The 22,369-nt window shown below is 42.9% G+C and overlaps 1 protein-coding gene across 2 annotated transcripts; it reads right to left on the bottom strand.

The window, feature by feature from the left end:
* Positions 1–380: 380 nt before the first annotated feature.
* On the bottom strand, positions 381–19,930 carry LOC142659649 (uncharacterized). Of its 2 annotated transcripts, none has more exons than XM_075836005.1 (8): positions 19,491–19,930; positions 10,324–10,707; positions 9,351–9,443; positions 9,070–9,192; positions 8,398–8,524; positions 7,735–7,848; positions 5,536–5,646; positions 381–5,300 (listed from the first exon to the last, which is right to left on the bottom strand). In XM_075836005.1, exons 2-8 carry the CDS (start codon positions 10,699–10,701, stop codon positions 4,651–4,653), a joined length of 1,596 nt encoding a protein of 531 aa, XP_075692120.1. In that variant the 5' UTR covers positions 10,702–10,707; positions 19,491–19,930; the 3' UTR covers positions 381–4,650. The 2 variants fall into 2 exon arrangements, with proteins under 2 accessions (XP_075692120.1, XP_075692121.1); XM_075836006.1 differs by having other exon boundaries at positions 381–5,297.
* Between the last annotated feature and the right edge of the window lie 2,439 nt (positions 19,931–22,369).

The following is a 22,369-nucleotide window of genomic DNA, read 5'->3' as shown; positions in this document are numbered from 1 at the left end:
ATTATAATTTTTTTTTTAATCAGTTGTATATGGTTGTACTCATCTTTAAAAATCCCCCATGTCAATGCTCCCCAGGAACCCTGGCATTCTTTGGCCAGTGATTGGCTGCAGCAGTCGTGTCAATGTGAGACATCATTAATGGAAAACAGGGACCAGGGAATGATTTGAAATGGGGTACAATGCCCTTTAAAAAAAAATTATTTTTTTCTACCAGATTCAGCAAATTTTTAAAGAAAAGGGGCTTTCCAGCTCCATAAAGTTTAGTCTTTCATACATATTAACGTAGCATGGCAAACTAAATAAAACATAATGACACGGTGATGATGTCACTACAGAAGAGACCCAATTAATAAATGAATTCAACAACACTAATTCCGGGTAACAGCGTCATTCACTTTTATATTCATTATAAGTACTTCAGTTTGCATTGTCTATAACAGATACATATAACACAAAAGGGTATAAAAAAAATACAACATGGAAATATGTCGACATTACCAAATTTTCATTATTCTTTTCCATTGTATTTTACCATAACAATGGGTTTGGTAAAATAAAAATGCATAAAATAAAAGCACCAAGCAACTTATCAATGTATGGGCTATACACCGCTGTAAACATGCCCTACAAAATTGTAAATTTGCAATAAAGGTATATTACACTACTGCAAAATAAATGACATACACAATTCCCATTATTGTCTTTTAAGAAACCTGGGTTAACAGAACAAACCATTGAATTTAATGCCTCGTTCAGACATCCGTGATATATGGACCATGTGTCGGCCGCATTTCCTGGACCAAACAGTTCAGGGAGCCGGGCGCTAAGCATCATAGTTATCTATGATGTTAGGAGTCCCTGCCACCCCGTGGGACTACTATCCCGTACTGTAATCACGTATTCAATACAGGACAATATTCCCATGGGCAGGCAGGGAACTCCTAGCATCAGATAACTATGATGCTTAGAGCCCGGCTCCCTGAACGGTGGTCAGTCCAGGAAATATGGCTGACATACAATACGACCGTCTGAATGAGACTTAGGGGGTTTTCCCATCAGGATGTGTCAAATATATGCGGGTCTCACCTCTGGGACCCGTAACTATCTCTAGAACAGGGCCTCCTAAACCCTGTTCTACTGTTGTGTTGCGGCTGAATCTTGTGATGTCCGAGCATAAAAATAGAAAATAGCGTAGCTCGCTTGGCTATGCGGTTTCCATAAGGGGCAAATATCTGTAACCCAATAGAACAATACAAATGGTTGGGTTACTGCACATTTGATCCAAGACTGTACAGCATAGAATGTAACTTTGTTTTAGATAAACCAGTGCCCACATATGCAATGATTTCAATGTATGTGGTTGTACTTTAAGGGTATGTTCAGAGTTTTTTGCAGGCAGAAAATTCTGCCTCAAAAATCCGTTTGGAATTTTGAGGCAGATTTTGATCTGCCTGCACGCTGTTTGCCACGTTTTTTGGCTCGTGCCCATTGAGCGCCACGGGCAAAAACTCTGCTAAATACGATTTATCTGCCTCCCATTGATGTCAATGGGAGGTCATAGATGTAAACTCCCAAAGATCGGGCATGTCGCTTCTTTTATCCCGGGAGAAAGTTTTTGGATAGTTTTCCGACGCGTTTTCCGCATAAAAAAAAAAAACTGTCTGACCCTTAGAGACACGTAAACTACTTACTACTAAGAGCTCAAACTGAAAAATAGAAAAATGCTCATAAATATGATTGTCGAGGTCTGATGATCTTGTTATCACAACGCTTGATAATATAGTTCAGAACTTTTTGTGAAAGGATTATATAATATTCCATGCAAACTTTTGACTCCCAACTCCGGATTAATAATAACCTTTATTGTTAGTACCTCGTCTATGGCGGTCTACTAAAAGGATCAGCTTGCATTAAGCTTTTCCACAGTCCGCTTAAAACATGGATGAAAATTTTGAAGCAGAGAATCAATTTGAAAATTCTACAATAAGTACCGTTGAATAGGAAAGTGCAAAAGTTTTACTATTTCTAGCTCCTCTGTATAGGCAGGCGGCATACTTCATTGTGTGTGGCCTTATGTAACACATTTAATACACATACTTGATTGTACGGTTATGGTTTACATTACATGCCTAAACTAGATCAATCCAGAACGACCAAATTATCATTACCAGAGAGGCTTTGGGATTAAAGGGATTGTCCACTGATCATTTTTGTTAAGAGACACTCCCAGCAACAAGCTGTTCATAGGTTGCCCTGCTTGGGAGCCCGAGCGATCAGCTGTAGTATGAGTGGGTTCCCGAAACAAGTGTTCAATTGCCCTGCAGCGCCACCACAAGGAAAAGAAAAGGATTACACAGTTCCTATTGGAATGAATAGGCTGCCAATCTAATGCATGGAGTAAGAGACAGACACTTTGCAGGCATTCTCCACTCTAAAGAGGAGTCTGGAAATGGGGATCTTAAACCCAGAATTCCTTAGTAGGTTATTTGAAAATGGGTTTTGTAAACCAAACAACCCCTAAGTCACAGACAAATGTAATAGTTTAAGGCAAGCAGAAAAACTCTACAGGCCGGCATGGTAACACAAAGCGTGAAGGAAGATTCCTGCAATACAATTTGCCATGCCAAGCTTAATAAGTAAAAGAGAATTGAACATAATAGAGTTACTGTGCCTTTAAGCACGTCAAGCTGGTACCCAATGATATCATGAATGCATTTTGATCTCAAGTATGTAACAATAGTGTCAAAGGTTGAATTCAAGTCCTACTTAGTGCATGAACTTAAAGTTCTTACAAATACTGAAAAAAATATATACAAATTTCAGGGTTGACAATCATTTGGGATTAGAACTGATCGGAATGCTAAAAACGTTCGTCTTGCATGTGGAAATTTTACCTACACGAAGACGAGACAGCATATATGAGCATGGAAGTGAACGTCCATCAATGTAGCCAAAACAGACAGGGTCTAGATCAGTGATGGTGGTGGTGGGGGGGGGGGGTGTCGAATATGGCCCTCGTGTCTAATGTGCAACTCCCAGGGGAAGGCAATGTTGTATATCTGAGCTGCCTTCCACAGGATGCCGATCACACATGAGAGCTCCTGTACATAAAGTGCTCTACCCAACCCTAAACAAAATGGGAGTCATGGGGTCACTAGAAAACTCTAGGCACAAATGCATGTGATACACGTGTGTGTCTATCCTTTGACCCGGCCCTGGCTTAATGGCCTTTGACCCGGCCCTTTGATGTTTTCAATGGCCATATTTGAGGCACCCACAGCATGACGCCTTGACTACTCCTGGTCTATACTCCTTAACGGATTGGCCCTATTTCTGAATCGATTCACAAATTATCTCTCTCCTCTGTGTGTGTACGAGGTGGCACCAATAATCTGTAATAATCCAGCAAAATACCTTTTTCATAAAACAAGAAACGGAGCGAGTCTGACGTTTTGCTAAGATTTTTGTACATTCTACCTTGAATAAAAAACACAGTTATAGACATAACACTTTCCATTTAGAAAGCCCAAAAGGCCCATTATCCACCTGGTTATTTTTTTTTGTTATATTTTATTCATATGCGGATTATTTCATATAGCTGCTGGTATGATAGTGGAATCCTGCAAGTAGGATTACTCTGCATTTGTCAAAGACTACTATTAAAGACGCGTCTCTAGTACGCAGTTTTTTTTTCCCAACAATTTTTACCAAAAACACTGAAAAACGTCAACTTACAAAAAGCGAAAAACACTGACGATTTCCTTGTAAACCCCAGCAAGAGAACAATAAAAATACTTTAAAATGAGCTAGCAACATTGTCTAGAGTTCGACTTCTTAAATTGCATATAAAGAGCTACATTAGATTTCAACATTTTAAATAAGAACTTTGTTTTTGTTTTTTGGTTGAAAGCGGTCATTCCCAACCATTGGGTTTTTTTTTTAAGCTGAAACTCAATATTTCAGCATCAGACACCAAAAAGCTGGTCTGTAATTGAATATATTGCATATCTACTAACGGACGTCAAAAATAGACGCTGGTTGTCCACATTTGGTCTCGACCCATAGAATGTGTTCCTCTACTTCAGAGGTCCGATACATAAATGTACTATGCAATGACAGCAAGGCAATTGCATAGTAGTTAGTGTTTCACAAAACTAGTGAGCTTTTCCTATTCAATACAAAAAAAAGGGATAAACCGAGTTCTCGTTACTTGACAGGTTTGAGATGTACAGGTCTTTTTCTTTTTAGAACATTAAATATTTTTTTCAAGTATTGGAAAACGCACTTTAAAAGATTTAAAAAGGGGTTGTCCAGAATTAAATAAAAAGGGTATGCATTGGCGCCATTTCTGGAAAAAAAGCAGACCCTTTGTTTAAAACGTTCAAAAAATGCCTTTAACTACAAGTCTTAGTGTTCAAAGATACGTTTCCGAAGTGGCAGCACGCAAGTTGGTCAATGTAGAACACAATGACCGTACCATAAACCAGATCTGCTATACAACTGGTTAAACAAACTATTCGGGATCCAATTAAAAAAAAACAAAAAAAACACAACCTTTTTATTGCTGGTTTCCCCATCAAAACGAGTTTGTCTTTTGTGTTTTGATGTCCCATAGAAATCCCTGTATGTTGTTGCCCGTTTTGGACAACCTTATCTAGTGTGAGTTCTTTGGTGACGTATGAGACAGGACTTCTGGCTGAAGCTTTTATTGCATTCGTCACATTTGAATGGTCTCTCTCCCGTGTGGATCCTCTGATGTTGGATCAGCACCGAGTTTTGGATAAAGCTCTTGTCGCACTCATTGCACTTATAAGGCCTCTCCCCTGTGTGGGTGCGTTGGTGGGTGATCAGGTGCGAATTGCGGCTGAAGCTTTTGGAGCAAAGTGTGCACTTGTAAGGTCTCTCCCCGGTGTGAATACGGTGATGTTTGATCAAGTTAGATTTGACGGTAAAGCTTTTATCGCACTCTGAACACTTGTAGGGTCTCAGCTCAATAGACGACCCCTGTTTTGACGCCATGTCAGTACATGAAAGATTCTTTCCACAAAAGAACCAAGTATACTGACTGTCCATCTGCTGTACTGAGGTTATAGGGCTTAAAGTTCTCTTGTCGGAACCGATTGTAGCGAAACCGTTAGACGACATATTTCTTGCTTTCCATTTTGCTGGATATAATTCCCCATTTATACTATCATTAAAACACTGTGAAAGAGTGTACGTCATAGAAAGAGGCTCTTGCTGGCTGTTAAATGTATCAATACGATTTTCTCCGATGCTTGTGACAATAGGAAAATTATCTGCTAAAACATAAAAAGGTCTATGTTATAGAGATGCTACAAAAGGAACATGCACCTTAGTGCTCACATATCCCTATTGTGAAAACTTGGTCCCCAATTGTAGATGTTGGATACCGCAGCTACTGGGGGGACATATCCATTGACTTATTACTATCGTTAATAGCCGTTCATCTACAATTAAGAGGTTTATGGTGATCATGTTTATTTTGTACCTTTTGCCTGGCCATTTGTTACTCACATGAATGAAGGTAACCCTTCACTTCTCCTTGTGATTGCAGGTCGACCTTTAAATACCGATCCTCGTCATGTTTTAATTTTGATAGAACACCGTCCTCCTCATTGGTGCAGTCTTCAAAAGAAAGAAAAAAGTGATCAATGGTTTTGTGTAGCACCAAGAAAGTCCTCCGATGTAGCAAGTACTGCTTAAAGTGTAACTAAACTTTCAACAATCTTCGGACATGTTATAGTGACGTGTCAGAAGTTCTGAACGGTGGCGGTCCGAGCACGGAGAACCCCACTGATCGCTAAAACAAAGCGGCATAAACGCTCGAGTGAGCGCCGAGACGCTTAGTTTCTGAATGCCTATTTCCGGAAAGCGGATGTAACGGTGTACGGGCCCATAGACTTTCTATTGAGTCCGTACACCAACTGATCAGCTTTCCGAGAAAGGTCGATCAGAAACCAAGCGGCTCAGCGATCTCTCAGCAATCGTTTTAGTCATCGGTGGAGGTCTCAGTGCTCAGACTCCCACCGAACAAAACTCCTGACATGTCAGAAATGAGTTGAAAGTTCAGTTACCCTTAAGAGTATGCCACCAAAATGCGCTTATGTTTTTACACAAATCACATTAGAATGTTATATCTCGATTCTGCACTATGAAGAGGGTATTCTACTCCTATCGAATACTAGGATTCTTCTGAAATTTCATTCATGTATCCTAAAATGTTTGCTCATGAATATTCATTAGGTGCTCTGCCCTTTTACCATACATCATTTAGCGGCTTCCTCTACAGCAGATCGGCCTGTCATGTCAGCTCACATTCATTTCGGTCAATATGAATGGTCAAAGCCATCACTTGGTGAGCTCCAGCCTCAACACTAAACAAGTAAGAGATGTAATCCTTCCATGAAAATATATTCTGATACAACATTAATTATAACTCAAAAATGGTGGCAGATGCTTCAGAAATGAGGGGACGGCCAGTAATATCAGGAAAATGTAGTATGTGGCATGACAATAGCAGGGAAAGTGTGTGTGCAAGGTCTAGGCTTTCTGCACATTGCACAGACTGGGAGGGCATGTATGGACTGGACACCACTGGAATGTTTACGACGGCGGTGATCAGTTCTGTGGACGCTATACTGAGGGGGGTATATAACCGCTAACTAAATATATATTCGAATAGGCAACACTCCAACTGTAAATCAAGTGAAAAAAGTTTTCTTTATTCACCCATCAAAGTGCGAGAAAGGGCCATAAGGGTACGAACACACACAGCGTGTTCAGAGCGGGCACGCTGCGTCAAGCTGCTCAGCGTATCCGCCCTGAACACCGCATGAAAAAAAAATCACACATTGTGGGGTGTACATACTTACCCCTTCCCGCTTTTCCAGTCCAGCCTCCTGCGAGGACGTTGCAGGCTGCAGCGGTCACATGGCATGAAACGTCATCCCACAGGGACGGACTGGAGAAGAAGTGAGTAACTCTGGGTAAGTATAACTTTTTTTAAAAAATGTCTTACTTGCAATTTTTGCTCGCGATTCCGCCGCAAATGTCGCAACACACACCACTTTGTTGCGGGTTTAAGAACCCCATTGAATTCAATGGGGAAACCCTGCGACAGAAGAGCTGCGATTCTGCAGCATTAATTGACATGCTGCGGTTGAGGAAACCGCACATCAATTTATGTTCATTTTTCCGCTGCGTGGAGACGAGCTTTGTTGAAATCTCATCCACTCTGCTGCTACTGTATTACGCTGCGGATATTCCGCAATTAATCCGCAGTGTGTGTGTTCGGGGCTGAAACGTGGCATATTGATGGATAAATAAAAACACTTTTTTTCACTTGATTTTAATTAGGAGTGCTGCCTATATTGATAGGGCTGGGAGTCGAGGCCCTGAGGCTTGCACCCACGCATCCGCATTTATATGGTGCTGCTCTCCTTGGAATATTTTTTTTAAAGGACAAATACAAAAAGTGCAATTATTTGTAATTTAGAAAATTTCGAAATAAAATTAGACACACACACACGCGCACGCACGCACACGCACACGCACGTTTAACTCCATATATAAAACCTAACAATAATATCCTGTAAGCATTGCAAATATGGCAGGGTACAGACTGCCTCTTTCACGAACACCCTGACAAGTGGAACAAATCCATATATAATGTCGCATGTTCGGCAACTCAACCAAATAGAAGACTAAACTCACCTGTCACGGGGCTGCCCGACTGCACCAAGTCATCAGAAGAACATTGATCTGTGTAGCGCATGATTTCCTCCTGTTTGATCTTCATTAATATGTTTGGATTGACAGTAGGGTAACCTAGCAAAAATAAAAAATACCAGTACATATCAAATGCAAGCGACTGAAAATGAACAGACAGAACAGCTGTATTGTTTGCAGCCATTTGGATTGCCGTTTCCTTCCCTCTTCAAAACAAACTACTTGTAGCCTCACCACCATCGACATCTACGTTACAGGCCCTCAAGATAAGCAAAAGATCCATTGGGATTTCATATCAAATACCAAAACCATGGGATTTCTGACCATTTCTCACCCCACTCCTTTCCGTATAACAGCACCATGGTGCTCTTTGTTGTAGGGTCTAGCCAAGACATCACAGAACAAGTTACTTGGCTATAGACTAAGCATGGTGGATCTAATTCAGCAATGGTCTCCGTTATATGTCAGCACAGTCTCTGATAAAAGCGTCTATACAATATCCACCAAAATACTAATAAATAAGGACATGGGATGGTGGGAACCAATTTAGAGCACCTCATAATCTGTCACTTATCACGTGTCTGGATGGTATATATATATATATATATATATATATATATATATATATATATATACTTCCATTCTTACCAAGTGATATTAAAGCTTCGTAGTTCTCCTTCATCATGTTCTTGTACAGCTCTCTTTGCCATTCCTCGAGCATTTCCCACTCCTCGTCTGAGAAATAGACAGCTGTCCGATTCAGAGTGGCCGGAGTCTGGAACGGACATTTATACTTACATTACAATAGTTACACCATTCTATATGTGTCTACCACAGGAAGCTCTGAATTCCATAGGACTTTTGGCGCACCACACAAACCAAACTAACGTGCTGTGCATATTCTGGTGCCATTGTGAGTGAGCGTGCGCCTAGAAAGACATCGGAGTCCCTACTCCACCCTTCTCACTACTCTGTATTATCCACACTCAACCACTATGTGCACACGGGTGGTTGTCCCCATAGTCATACAAAGAGGTTCTTTGAAATGAGAAGTCCAGTCTTGTATATAAATAAAACTTAAAAAGTTTAGAAGGTGGATAACTTTTTATTATATTATTTCCAATAGTTTTTACTAAGTAAAAAACCAAGTGAACAGGGAAACCGGGACAGCTTTCGAATACAGAATTTCTGGTTTTGTGATTTCAAGACGCTCCTCTTAATATGGAGCATCCAACGCCACCATATTTTGGTTTGAGTCTGGCGTATGGAACACCAGTCTAAGTCTAAGTAAATCTCCCCCATAGAAAGCAGAGGACATACCTTTCTCTGTAATGCTCGGGGAACAGGGCTGAATGTGTCCTTTAGAAACTGGGACTTCAGAGGAAGCAGTTTCCTTCTCCAGAGTTGGAGTTTTCTTGGACGTTCATTTATGGGGTCATCCTCCTGTATTATTGTAGAGAAGTGAGTTTTCCAGCAATGAACGTCACACTTGGTTTCAGTAAACTTCCAGAACCATTTGAGAAAAATAACGCTGCGGTATCCTAATGCATGTGTAAATAGGACCTTACTCTGTGTGCAATAAGAAATGTAATACATTGTACCGTCTGTGCTGCAGAATCCTGGGATGTGGATGGACTGGTTGTCTTTTCTTCCAGTTTGGGACGTTTCTGCTGCTCAAGAAGATTGTCCAAGAGCTGAATCGAAATAATCAAATGTATATTACATCAATATGGGAATTGTATTAATAATTTAAAGTTTGAAAATAAATTAATAAAAGGAAAGCGAAGTCAGTTCTATAAAAAGGACGGCTGCCCTATGTCTGTGTTCACTGAAGATTATGTATTTTCTCCTACCCCGTGAGATCTTAGTTTGTTCTGGAGATAGAGATGGTTTTCCTGGCCTCAGTTCCTCTCGAACATGACACTCAGAGGCTATTGTCCTCAGTCATGTATATAAAGAAACATTCTCCCTATTGGATAGAAGAGGATCCAAAGCATACGTATACAGACAGCAGGAAAGACCTTACTATCAGGATGTCATGATATAGAGGAGAGAAGCCAAGTGGGTCATGCAAGTAGGATTTTTTGGGTTGGGAGATTGTTTTGTAACTGGGAGCAAATTCAAATCCAACATTACACAGCATATACTATTTTAAACGGAGGACTTCGATATCATCTGTAAAGCCCCATTCACAATGCCTTTATGGCCTCCATCTTGCGTATACAGCGGGAAAAGCTCCGGACGTATACGTTAAACGGAGACTGTGACTGATGCCTTAACAGTGGCATCTATTACCCATAGACTATTATGGAAGCCATTAAACGTACACGTCATGACCTTTTCACGACGAATCCATTAAACAGATCCCATTATAGCCTGTGGGTGACGGATGTCACGGTTAGGCAACCATCACGCTAGGCTATTATAGCATCTATTGTACCCATCTGAACCAGCTTTGAGGTGTAGAGGATCTCATGAGTGGTCCCTCCTTTAATTTAAGCATCATTTTGAAAGAGATATCTGAAGCTGAAAGCACAACTAAGGTGATCTGTGAGCAAAAGACATGGTCATCACCTGCTTTCTATCATGAATCTTCAAGTGTTGAGCCGGTTGTCTACGTAGCTTGGGAGCACCAGTGGAGAAAAGAGTTGGAACTGCATTTACTTTTAATTTTCGTCTTGTTCTTTTATGGTTTGGTTCTGATGGAATCAGTGGTAAGTCACCATTCATCTCAAACATGTCCTGTTCAAAGTGCTCAGAACAAAGTACAAAGTGCCCTCGGTACTTTATTAAGGTGTCCCGTACAAACTCCTGCACGTTACCTACGTCAGTGCGGCTGTGATGTACCCAGGTTTCTGCAAGAGGCAGCTCCTTGGGAAATGAGTGCATAGAGACTGCTGAGAGAAGTTTCCCACTATGGTTGGTGCAGCCATAGGCAAAACAGTGAGGCATCGCCACCTAGGAGAACGAAAACAGGAATAAGTGAACATTGAAATGTAAAACCCACACAATAAATACAGTCTAAACAACAATAGACTAAACCCATTATGGAAGTAAAAACCTATTTTAAAGTCATAAAGTGATCTTTCTACCTCTAAGGGCTCTGGCACACGACCATGTGTGCCGCCCGAGCCCCATCCGTGATTCATGGAAAGATAGGACATGTTCTATCTTTCCATGGATCGGAGAGTCGGGTCCGCTTTCACGGACACGATCCACCAACTGAAATGAATGGATCCGTGAAAACTATTGGGTGCCATTCGGATACCGTGAAAAACGGCCCTAACCTCACTTGCATATGTATATCTGAAGGAGAAAAAGAAACATAGGGCGCCGCATCGTGAATTATATTAGAATTAGATAGGATGAGACATGGGGGAGCGTTAGGGGTATAAGCGCTCACCTTGTTAGGTTGTACAGTCCAAGTACAAGTCTTGTGTGTGCGGGTCGACAGATGTCAGCTGCTGCTGTCCCCGACCGGTGGGTGAAATCCACCTCCACTTTAATATGCATGCGATTTCCAGGTAAGGAAAAAATTTAAAAAAATGGGGATTCCAAAGAGGCGCTGCCAACATTCAGAAATTGTGATAAAAGGTTATTTATTAATAGTTATCGTAGCTATGCGTTTCAACGCTGGTCCGACGTCTTCCTCTGGCCTGAGAAAGGACACGGACTGTCGCTGAAACGCGTAGCCACGATATTAATAAATGACATTTTCTCACAATTTCTCGATGTTAGCAGCGCCTCTTTGGAATCCCCATTTTTCTTTCCTAGCCTGGAAATCGTATGCTCACTTGCATATAGTCTCTATTTGGGAAGATCAGGCAAAATGGTAGCGTGAGTTTAGGGTGACGCAATATAACTCTCCTACAGTAGGAAGAAAGCGCTCTCTCCAACGATCTTGAGAATTAAGGGCCTGCAGCACCGGTTTAGCCCTGCGCCTCCTTCACAGCTTTTCCCCACAGAGCAGCATGCCCTTCACAAGGAAAAGCGGTGAAGTTGGACACAGCGCTATACCAGCACTGCGGCCCCTTCATTCTCAGGATCGTTGTGGGTACCGGAATTCAGACCACAATTTGAAGTGTTTTTTGGTCGGAATTCCCTGCGGGTTCCAGGGCGGATGCGCTGTGTACTTATACGCACTGTATCCACCCTGTGTGAACGTGGCCTAACTCCTGAAACTTAAGGGGTATTGTCCACCCTTGCATCAAATATTTTTAGATTGATCCAGTACATCTAAAAAATAAAAATGAGAAAATATGCATAGCCTTGACCTAAAGTATCCTATCATTATGTGTATACAGCCTTTATGCAGACCTACGTATCTGCACAGTTCCAAATGACAAACTCTGTGTATAATCCGATCCTGCAGTCATGTGTTAGAGTCCTCATACACGACCGGAGATTGGCCGTGTAAACGAGCGCGGATCAACGAGATAGCTCATTGATAATGCGCTCGTCTGCTCCTTTCACAAGGAGCTATGTATGGGGACCAGCGATTGTTACTATGATCGCTCATCCCCTTACATTTCTAGAATGTCGGCAGCGCGTCTCCTTGTTCACACAGGGGGAGATGCGCTGCCGACAATATTTATTGCAGCATAAACTATACAATCAGCCGATGAACTAGTGTTTGCCCGTTCATCGGCTGATCGTTGCCTTGTTTACACAGGTCAACAATTGGGAAATTTTCTGCAGCAATTCTGTTGCGTGTGCACAAGCCCTTCGAGCTTGGAACTCCATTGAGCGCTACAAAGCGGTTGTCCACTTTCAGCAGATTGTTATTTTCTGTACAATGAGTTATACAGTTTTGCAATAAAGTTTCTGTATTAATACCTCACGGTTTTCAAGATCTCTGCTTGTTATTCAGTAGGAAAATTCATGGTTTACTTCCAGTGGATAAAGTTCTGTCCATGGTCATGTGATGGACACACAGGTGCTGGGATCGTTAGAAGATACACATACTGTAACGAGTCGTGCACCTGTGTGTCCATCACATGACCACGGACAGAATTGTATCCACTGGAAGTAAATAATGAATGTTCGTTCTGAACAGCAAGCAGAGCTCTTAAAAACACAGTGAGGAATTAATACAGTAAATATATTGGAAAACTGTATAACAATTTCAGTATACATCAGAAATTACATTAATGTGTTGAAATCAGACAACCCCTATAATGTATGCCCTGCAGTGCTGCATCAATAGACAGAAGTGCCAGTCTGGGCAATCTTAGTGGCAACCCCTTTGGAAGTTGTGATGGCAGAGAGAATAAACCGATATAACGGAGACATGGCTGAATAGGCAGAAAAGAGCGTAGAGGGTAAAAAAATATATCACGTTACGTTTAGGTCCAAAAATAAACCACATAAACCAAAAGGACATTGTAAATTGTTACAGCTCATGTTTTTCTTGTCAGGACTCCGCCAGCATTATGTGCCAGGTCCAACATTCCAGACACATTAGGCGGCCAAATCCTCCTCTTCCATCATGGCCGGGAATAAGCTGCACTGAAAACGGTGACGTGTCCTGAGGCAAAAATGTTAGATAAGCAAATAATCTGCCTGCGTTTTGTGCTAAAAGTGTTTCACGTGTCTGAACTCCTGACGATGGGTCTCATGCTGTACACAGACATTCTCCCTCAGGCCCCATTGTGGAGACATCACAGGACTCCAGATGAGTCAGACAACGAGGGACATCTCATGACCAACAGGAGGAAATCATTTCACACACACGAGAAGAAGCGCTGACATTACACATTTATTTTTCTGTGATACAACTGCAATGTGGAGTGCGGTTATCCCCCCGTCACTAGGGAAACAGTCTGGCCACGGGCTGAAAAAAAATAAAAAAAAAATTCATGGGAACATCCTCCAGGAACCCGTGCCTCATCAAATGGCCTTTTGTACTTCAATGGAGGAGATTGATAAAAAAACGGTACAAAGAAAAAGTGGAGTAGTTGCCCAGGGCAACCAATCAGGTTGTAGCTTTTAATTTCCAAAAGTTGTCTGAAAAATGAGAGGTGGACTCTGATTGGTTGCTATGGGCAACTAATTCCACTACCTTTGCTGTATCTCCTCCATTGGAGGCTATTTCCGATAGTGCCATAGACTGGATGGAGCGACAGAGCGCATGCTCGACCGTCAGTCCGTTCAGACTGCTCCTAGCCAAAGCCGTGCAGCTGGGGGGGGTAGGGGTCCAGGGTCCTCCATTATAGCGATTGGTGCAATTCCCAGTGGTCTTGCCCCACGAATCTAACATTTATCACTTGCCCAGTGGATAGGAGACAGACGTTTCTAGCTGGAATACCCCTTTAAAAGGTTAGACAGAAGTTGGTTATCATGGCCAATTTCGACTCTTCCAGCAAATAATTGGCAGAAAATATATAAACAACCATCATTCACGACACCCGACAGATTTCCCACAGAAATTACATGGGAGGGGTTGGATTTTTTCAGCTATTCTTGGTTTATAATTTTGTGTACGGCCTTGTTATCTAACGGTAAACGGCTGAACGTTAATGTGCAATGGGTTTAAAAAGATTTCGGGTTATCATTCACATGAGTGAGAGCCGTCAAACCTATTTAGCACCACGCAGGAGTTTTCAGTTAAGATCCTACTACACTGCCCGATATGGGATGTGAAAACGAGCGCTGATCAACGAGACAGCTCGTTGATCGGCGCTCATTTGCTCCTTGCACAAGGATCGTTACCATGATCGTTTGTCCCCATACCTTTCCATCATGTCGGCAGCACATCCCGTTTAGACAGGGAGATGTGCCGCCGATAACGATATTATTTATTCATGCATAAACGAGCTCGTTCATCGACTAATTGTTGCCCTGTTTACACAGGGCAATGATCGGGAATGAGCGTTCATAGGAACGCCAATTTGCCCAATCATTGGCCCGTGTAATAGGAACCTTACTGGAAATCTCTAACACATTCTACGCAAAAGACCGTTGAAATCAATGGCAGTCGGCCGATTGTTGTGTCAGAAATTTACACTGATTAAAATGCCCAAATACTATTTTTTATAGTTATTGAAAACAGCAAGTTTACAGTCTACTGACACATAGCTTTTGTACGTCATAAAACACCTTTTGGGTAGATTTCCCCTTTAAATGTGAAATTTTGTTACAAGTGGGATCCCAGCAGTCAGACCTCCATGATATGCTATAAATGACAGTAACTTTTCAAACAACTCATGCTGATCTAATGGTATACCTGATATACATAAACTGTGTAATTTACTTACTGTTAAAATGTAGTGGTTTTACCCATGCAAATTCTGTGTGAAGTTACTGCCACTAGTTGTCTCCCGTCATGTAATCTGAAACGCTGCCTATACAAAGTCTCTGGAGAGGGGGGAGGGAAGCAGAGTAAGTCAGATACAGACACGCTGCCCACTAAAAAGTCTATGGAGCAGCAAGGAGTGGAGTGAGAAATAAACACAGACGTGCTGAAGCTTCCTGGTAAGTATTTTATCCCACCCCAGTGCTGGATTTTTAGCTACACTGCTGTATTATGTCCTCCATGTAGAGAAATAGTTAGACAGTCAGTGTCTGCTTCTCTCGCTCTATATATTTATATTAGATAGAGATAGGAGAGCAGGATGTTCCTCTATGTGTGCAGTGTATAGGAGATGCGATAGCCGTTAGGCTCTGCCAACTAGGTTAGAGAAAACAGAGAATAAGAGATAGATCCTGCAAAGGGGAAGACTGCTAAAAAAAAAAAAAACAATGCAGGATACAAGTGATTTAATGGCCAGAAATCGTATTATTATTCCTCAGGAACACGACAGCTTATTGTAAAAAAATTAAGTACACTTTAAGGGTTTGTTCCCACAGGCAATATATGCTGTAGATGTTCTGCATTTTTTACTGCGATTTTGAGTGTGGAATTCATGCTCCCTAATTAAGTCTCTGGGCTAAACACGTAGCATCTCCGCACGGAATACGCAGCATAAATGGACATGCTGCAGATTTGAAAACACTTTGCGCATGACTTTTTTGCGATTTATTCCTGCAGTGAGGACCGGAGATTTGCAAAATCTCATCCACTTTGCTGCTAATATAATTGCGGTGTGGGAACCCAGCCTTATAAAGGAGGCTCTAAAGAGATTATGAGCACCATTTTGTAACCACTCAGATGGGTTCTCTCTGACCGTCCCCTATACAGGAGAATGGTTGGGTCCCCGTTGCTTAAAAATTGTCAAACATCCACAAAAATTCCATTGACTTTATTGGGAGGAATGGTCGAGGAGGTTTTTTCTGCACCAAAAAATTCATACCCATTCTACAACAAACTAAACGGGTCAGGGCGTTCAGCTAGAAGAATATTGGTGGACCATATTAAGATCCCGGATCGCCCGCACACTGATCCAGACCCATGAAAGGAACATTGAGGAGCTACTTTTTTTATTTTTTTATCCAAATGTTGCATTTGTACCGGGGTGACGATAGTTTTCCTGCAGAATACATTTTCACTGGAAACGCTTTGAGCGGACCGAACAATGAAGCACTTTCCATGTATTGTGACAGCTGTTGACCTCTTTCCTCATTATACGCCACCAACTGTGATAATCTCTTGCGGAGATCAGAGACATCCAACCATAGCCACACCTTACTCGGTCCATCTGCCAGCACTGCAACCCCCCCGTAAGAACGTCTCCTACACTTACTAGATTCCTATGGTGACTCATACAATTACACCATGAAAAACACAATTAATACCGGTAATCTGTCCTCTGACGAAGCTTCAGATGCTTTGCACAAAGAACTGCTCGAACCACGCCAGATTTCCCAGAGGATAAAGGAATGCCTGCTGCAACCTGCTGATCTCTTCGGAGGCACATTCATCTCTATGCCTTCCCTTATATTCAGGGTCTTGGTACATTATTTAGTAACCGATCGTAAAGATCTAGAAATGCATCTGCCAACATAGGCTTGATAAGAATCCAGATTGTGACGATGATTGCTACATGTCAATTAAATGGATCCTTCAGATCTGAATTTTATCGGTCAGAATGCAGAACGTGAACCAGTGGTGCCGAACTGGCAGCCATGTATGTATTGAAGCAAACATTAGAATAGACCTCACCTTTATTCCTCTGCTGGGTATGCTTTTTGGAAATACAGGAGGGAAGGAAGATCTCAAATAGAGCCATGTAAATGAAGTGAGCGTGCGGGCCTACCCCTTGTTCTGACCCCGGCTGAATGCAATGTACGACTCTCTGGTAACACTTTCACAGAATTTGAACAAATTCTTGTGCTCCCACATGGAAGACATCTGCCAACCAAGTATGTATAATGAAATGTCACCTGTCAGCCACATAAAACGCAAGGAATGGCCTGAAAATATCCAACAAGTTCAACCGATTTTCTGGTGGATATACACTATATAGTCAAAAGTATTGCCCCCCCCCCCTCTTAATCACTGAATTCAGGTGTTTCAGTCCCATTACCACAGGTGTATAAAATCCAGCACCCGCCATGCCGTTGCCTTTATATACATTTGTGACAGAATGGGTCGTTCTAAAGAGATCACTGAATTCCCGCCTGGTCCTGTAATAGGACGCCAACGTTGTAACAAGTCAATTCATGAAATTTCTTCCCTCCTAGATATTCCACGATCAACTGGGAGTGATATTATTGTAAAGTGGAACCACAGCAACTCAGCCACAAAGTGGAGATCATGTCAAGTTACAGAGCGTGGGGTCACCTAGTGCTGAGGTGCATAGTGCATAAAAGTCGCCAACGCTCTGCTGACCCGATAACTGCAGAGTTACAAACCTCCTCTGGTATTAACATCCACACAAAAAATGTGCGCCGGGAGCTTCATGACATGGGTTTCCATGGCCGAGTATCTGCATGCAGGTCTTACATCACCAAGAACAATGCCAAGAGTGGATGGAAAGGTGTAAAGCCGCCGGCACTGGACTCTGGAGAAGTGGAAACGTGTTCTGTGGAGTGATGAATCGCGCTTCTCTATCTGGCAGTCTGATGGACGAGTGTGGGTTTGGCAAATGCAGGAGAACGTTACCTGCCGGACTGCAAGGTGCCCACTGTAAGGTTTGGTGGAGGAGGGAGAACGTTATGGGGTTGTTTTTCAGGGGTCGGCCTAGGCCCTTTAGTTCCAGTGAAGGGAAATCTCAATGCTTCCGCATACTAAGACATTTTGGACAATTGTAGCTTCAAACTTTGTGGTAACAGTTTGGGGTTGGGCCCTTTTTTGTTCCAGCATGACTGTGCCCGGTGCACAAGGTCCATAAAGACATGTTCGGGTGACTTCGATGTGAAAGAACTTGACCGGCCGCACAGAGCCCTGACCTCAACCCCATACAACACCTGTAGGATGAACTAGAACGGAGATTGTGAGCCAGGACCTCTCCTCCAACATCAGTGCCTGACCTCACAAATGCTCTTCTTCTGAATGGTCAAAAGTTCCCACAGACACTCCAAAATCTTGTAGAAAGCCCCCAGAAGAGTGGAAGCGTTTTGGGGACCAAGTCCATATTAATGCCTATGGATCTAGAATGGGAGGTCATAAAAGCTCTTGTAGGTGTAAAGTGTAAGTGTCCCAAAACTTTTATCCATATATCGTACGTAGGGCGTGATTCATGGGAAAACCCCTTTAATTAGACTATTTGGTTTTCTTAAATGTCTCAAATCCCACAGCTGCGAGTCACGGCTGACCCATCACACATCTGCTCTACTTGTGTAACATTAAATAGAAACTATTCTAAGAAAGATCATCGTGGCTGTGGAGAACATTCTCAGAACATGCGTATACAGGAAGCCGGTAGACATACCAGACAGCACGCGGCCACGTCTCATCCAGGCTAATATGGCGCACAGCACGCTTTACAGCTAGGACACCATAAAAGTGACTGGATAGATCAGGCAACTACATAACTGACTTGTGCTAAATAGCACGATATTAGATAACGCACATCTGATTTTTATGTGCCGTTTTCTACAGAAACAATTAGGCTATGTTCACACTGAGTTTTTTTTATGCAGAAACCACGCCACAAAACTCGTCAAAAACTGCCCTAAAATGCCTCCATTGATTTCAATGGGAGGCGGGGGTGGTTTTCTCCCGCGAGCGGTAAAACCACCTCACGGGAGAAAGAAGCGACATGCCCTATCTTCGGGCGTTTACGTCTCTGACCTCCAATTGACTTCAATGGGAGGCAGAGAAAACTTATTTCGCTGCGTTTTATGCCCACGGCGCTCAATGGAGCGGGTGAAAAACGCAGCGAGAATCCGCGTGCAGGGAGAGGAAAATCTGCCTCAAACTTCCAAACAGAATTTTGAGGCAGAAATTCCACCTGCAAAAAACTCTGTGTGAACATAGCCATATAGGAAAAAATAATCCAAGGCTTGTAGCAAAAAAAAAAAAAAAGTGGCACATTAATTTTTTCCCCCGTGGCACCGTTCTTTACCAAACCACTACCGACAGCGATTGGATAAGATCTTATCGTCAGTACAGATAAACCCAACACCGAACGATCGCCCTGTGGCTGCTGCAGACGTACCGGACCTACGTGAACGATAACAGGCGTTAGTAATTATAATAAAAATATGTTACGCGATCCTGATGAAATATTGGGATTGCAACAATATTCCAAAGTGGACAATCGCTTTCTGGCAATCACTCAGTCAACAGACATATAGCAGACAAGCAATACTGTAGTGGTCCTTGACCCCAAAGAGTTACCCAAAGCCCCTGATCTCACCTGCTGGCTGCAGACACTCCTCTATAGACCACACTCTGCCAGGGTGCGCGGTCCAGGCTTGTTCTCCACTCCTGTCACTCTCTAGGGGTGAACACTGTCATCACTGGTCATGTGTCACATACATAGAAGTTTCCATACGTGTATCTCCTATACGTATATTAACCCGCAGTGTGCCGGGGGTCCTATATTACGGCCTGCACACAGCGAGGAGTCACAGATCACCCCGTGTAAGAACATGCTGGGACGCAGCCTCCATCGTTGATCACGTCTCTGGGACAGCCCCGCTGTCTCCTGCGAGCTACACTGTATTGTTGTTGCAAAAAAACTCCAGACCGGAAACGGAAGAAAGAATTAAACAAGTATCCAATGAAACTGAAGAACTGACTAGAGAGACGGATAAAGACAGCCAATCGAAATCAAGGCTGCTGCTAAGAGGGCGGGTTAACGTCAGAGCGGCTAGTGAAAGACAACAGCGCGCCTGGCATACACGAAATTGCTAGCCTCTGGATGAATGTAATCAACCAATCAGCGAGCCAAATACATATACGTCACAATGGGAAGGCGGGGCTATGGGCGTTTTTTAAAATGATTGACAAGTAACAGGGCGGGGAATGTAGTGTTTTGATGTTGGTGAAGGTGGGGCTCTGGCACATGACACAGCTAATTATAATACGGCTCCGCCCATTTTATCTTCCAGATGAAACTCAAGAGAAACAAAGGATTTTAGGCTGAGACGTCAAGTTATGAAAAGCTTTTATTTTATATTTCTAATTATGAGTTTCATTATTACAACATCTGGGGAATTTTAAAATGATATTTTAATTTAATATTTTAGTTTAGAAAGGAGTCTATCATAAAACATGACAATGCGACAAGAGCTGCCTTTACCTTTCAGACAATAGGACAGACGTATTTATTATCATAGTTATGTACGATGCTAGGAGTCCCTGCCTCTGCGTGGAACTACTGTCCCGTACTGTAATCATGATTACAGTACGGGACAGTTGTCCTGCAGAGAGGCAGGGACTCCTAGCATCGTACATAACTATGATGCTAGGAGCCCGGCTCCCTGCACTGTGTTCGGTCCGGGTCTTCCAGCCGAAATACGTTCCGTACTTTACGGACGTACAGTACGGGACAGTAGTTCCACGGAGAGGCAGGGACTCCTAGCATCGTACATAAGTATGATGCTAGGAGCCCGGCTCCCTGCACTGTGTTCGGTCCGGTACTTGCGGCCGAAATACGTCCGTCAATTACGGACGTAATTAGTGTGTGTGCACATACCCTTTCAGTGCAGCAGCAACAGCCTGAATATAATACAGTATCTAGGGTTTCTAAGTGCGTTGGTGCCCACAACGGAGACAGCAAAATGCCTCTGATTATACAGACTTTTCCAACTTTCTTTATGAATGGCATCATACACTTTTAGTCTAGAGTGGTTTAGCATTAACCCCTTCCCATCATTTGTCGTAAATATACGTCACGGAAAGCTAGTGCTTTCCGCGATTTGTTGTATACTTACGATAAATGGATGGCACAGGCTCAGAAGCTGAGTCCGTACCATCACCCGCGGGTGTCAGCTGTATGTTACAGCTGACACCCTGCTGTAATGAAGGAGACCGAAGTTAGCTCTGATCCCTGCCATTAACCCCTTCCAACCAGTGGATCGCCAAAGGGATCACCGCGGTGCCGTTGGCTGCAATGACAAACAGAGGCCTAACACTGGCCTCCCGGTCTGCCGTCTACGGAAGTCCCCTAAACCCTGCCTGGAGGTGGGGCCTAAAAGGAACAGAAAGATCACGCGGTCTAGTGCAATGTATTAGTACAGAAATCAGACAGTGACAGTTAGACCTCCAAAAAAAGTTGTAAAACATAAAAAATGCAAAGTTTCAAGTAATAAAATAAAACAATCGCCCTTTTTAGCTTATCAAGTACTTTATTATTGAAAAAAAATAATAAACTATACATATTTGGTATTGCTGCGTCTGTAACTGCCTGAACTCTAAAAATAATGTGTTATTTATCCCGTGCTGTAAACGCCGTAAAAAAAATAAAATAAAATACAATGCCAGAATTGCTGTTTTTTGTTCACCTTGCCTTCCAAAAATTAGAATAAGGCCTCATTTACACGAGCGTATTATACGCGCGTGCGACGCGCGTGCTTTTCACGCGTGTCGTACGCACCTATAATAGTCTATGGGGCTGTTTAGACGATGCGTGAATTTTGCGCTGCGTGAGTGCGTTGCGTAAAACTCACGACATGTTCTATATTCTTGCGTTTTTCACGCAACACGCACCCATTGACTTAAATGGGTGCGTGAAAACAACGCATGCCACACGGACGGTCCTGCGTTGCATGCGCGAAAATCACGCAAGAGCTGTCAAAAGGATGAATGTAAACAGAAAAGCACCACGTGCTTTTCTGGTTACAAACATCCAAACGGAGTGTCAAATTAGAGATGAGCGCACCGAACTTCACCGGGTTCGGCCGAACTCGTTTTGACCGAACCCGGCAAAAAATGTTCGGGTACGCGACGTCAGGAGACAGTCACTGCCCACGGTGCTCAAAGACTTAAACTGTTTCAGCACCATGGACAGTGACTTTCGATCACAATATACATATACGTGTTAAAAAAAACAGAAGTTCGGACTTACCGATAAGTCCCGGCTCCTTCCTCCAGTCCGACCTCCCGGGATGACAATTAAGGCCAAGTGACAGCTGCAGCCAATCACAGGCCAAGCACAGGCTGCAGCCAATCACAGGCTGCAGCGGTCTCATGGCCTGCCGCGTCATCCTGGGAGGTGGGGCCGGATGACAAGAGAGGGACGCGTCACCAAGGCAACGGCCGGGAGACCGGACTGGAGGAAGCAGGCAGTTC

This window comes from Rhinoderma darwinii, chromosome 8 (genome assembly GCF_050947455.1).
Source record: "Rhinoderma darwinii isolate aRhiDar2 chromosome 8, aRhiDar2.hap1, whole genome shotgun sequence".
NCBI classification, from domain to species: Eukaryota; Metazoa; Chordata; class Amphibia; order Anura; family Rhinodermatidae; genus Rhinoderma; species Rhinoderma darwinii.
This window is presented reverse-complemented; position numbering and strand designations above follow the sequence as displayed.

Coding starts and splice junctions, on each gene's coding strand:
- LOC142659649 (XM_075836005.1), bottom strand. CDS start 10,701: ATGCCTCACTGTTTTGCCTATGGCTGCACCAACCATAGTGGGAAACTT. Junction 7,849..8,397: donor CGAAGCTTTAATATCACTTG/GTAAGAATGGAA, acceptor TATTTTTGCTAG/GTTACCCTACTGTCAATCCA. Junction 5,301..5,535: donor GAAGGGTTACCTTCATTCAT/GTGAGTAACAAA, acceptor TTTATGTTTTAG/CAGATAATTTTCCTATTGTC.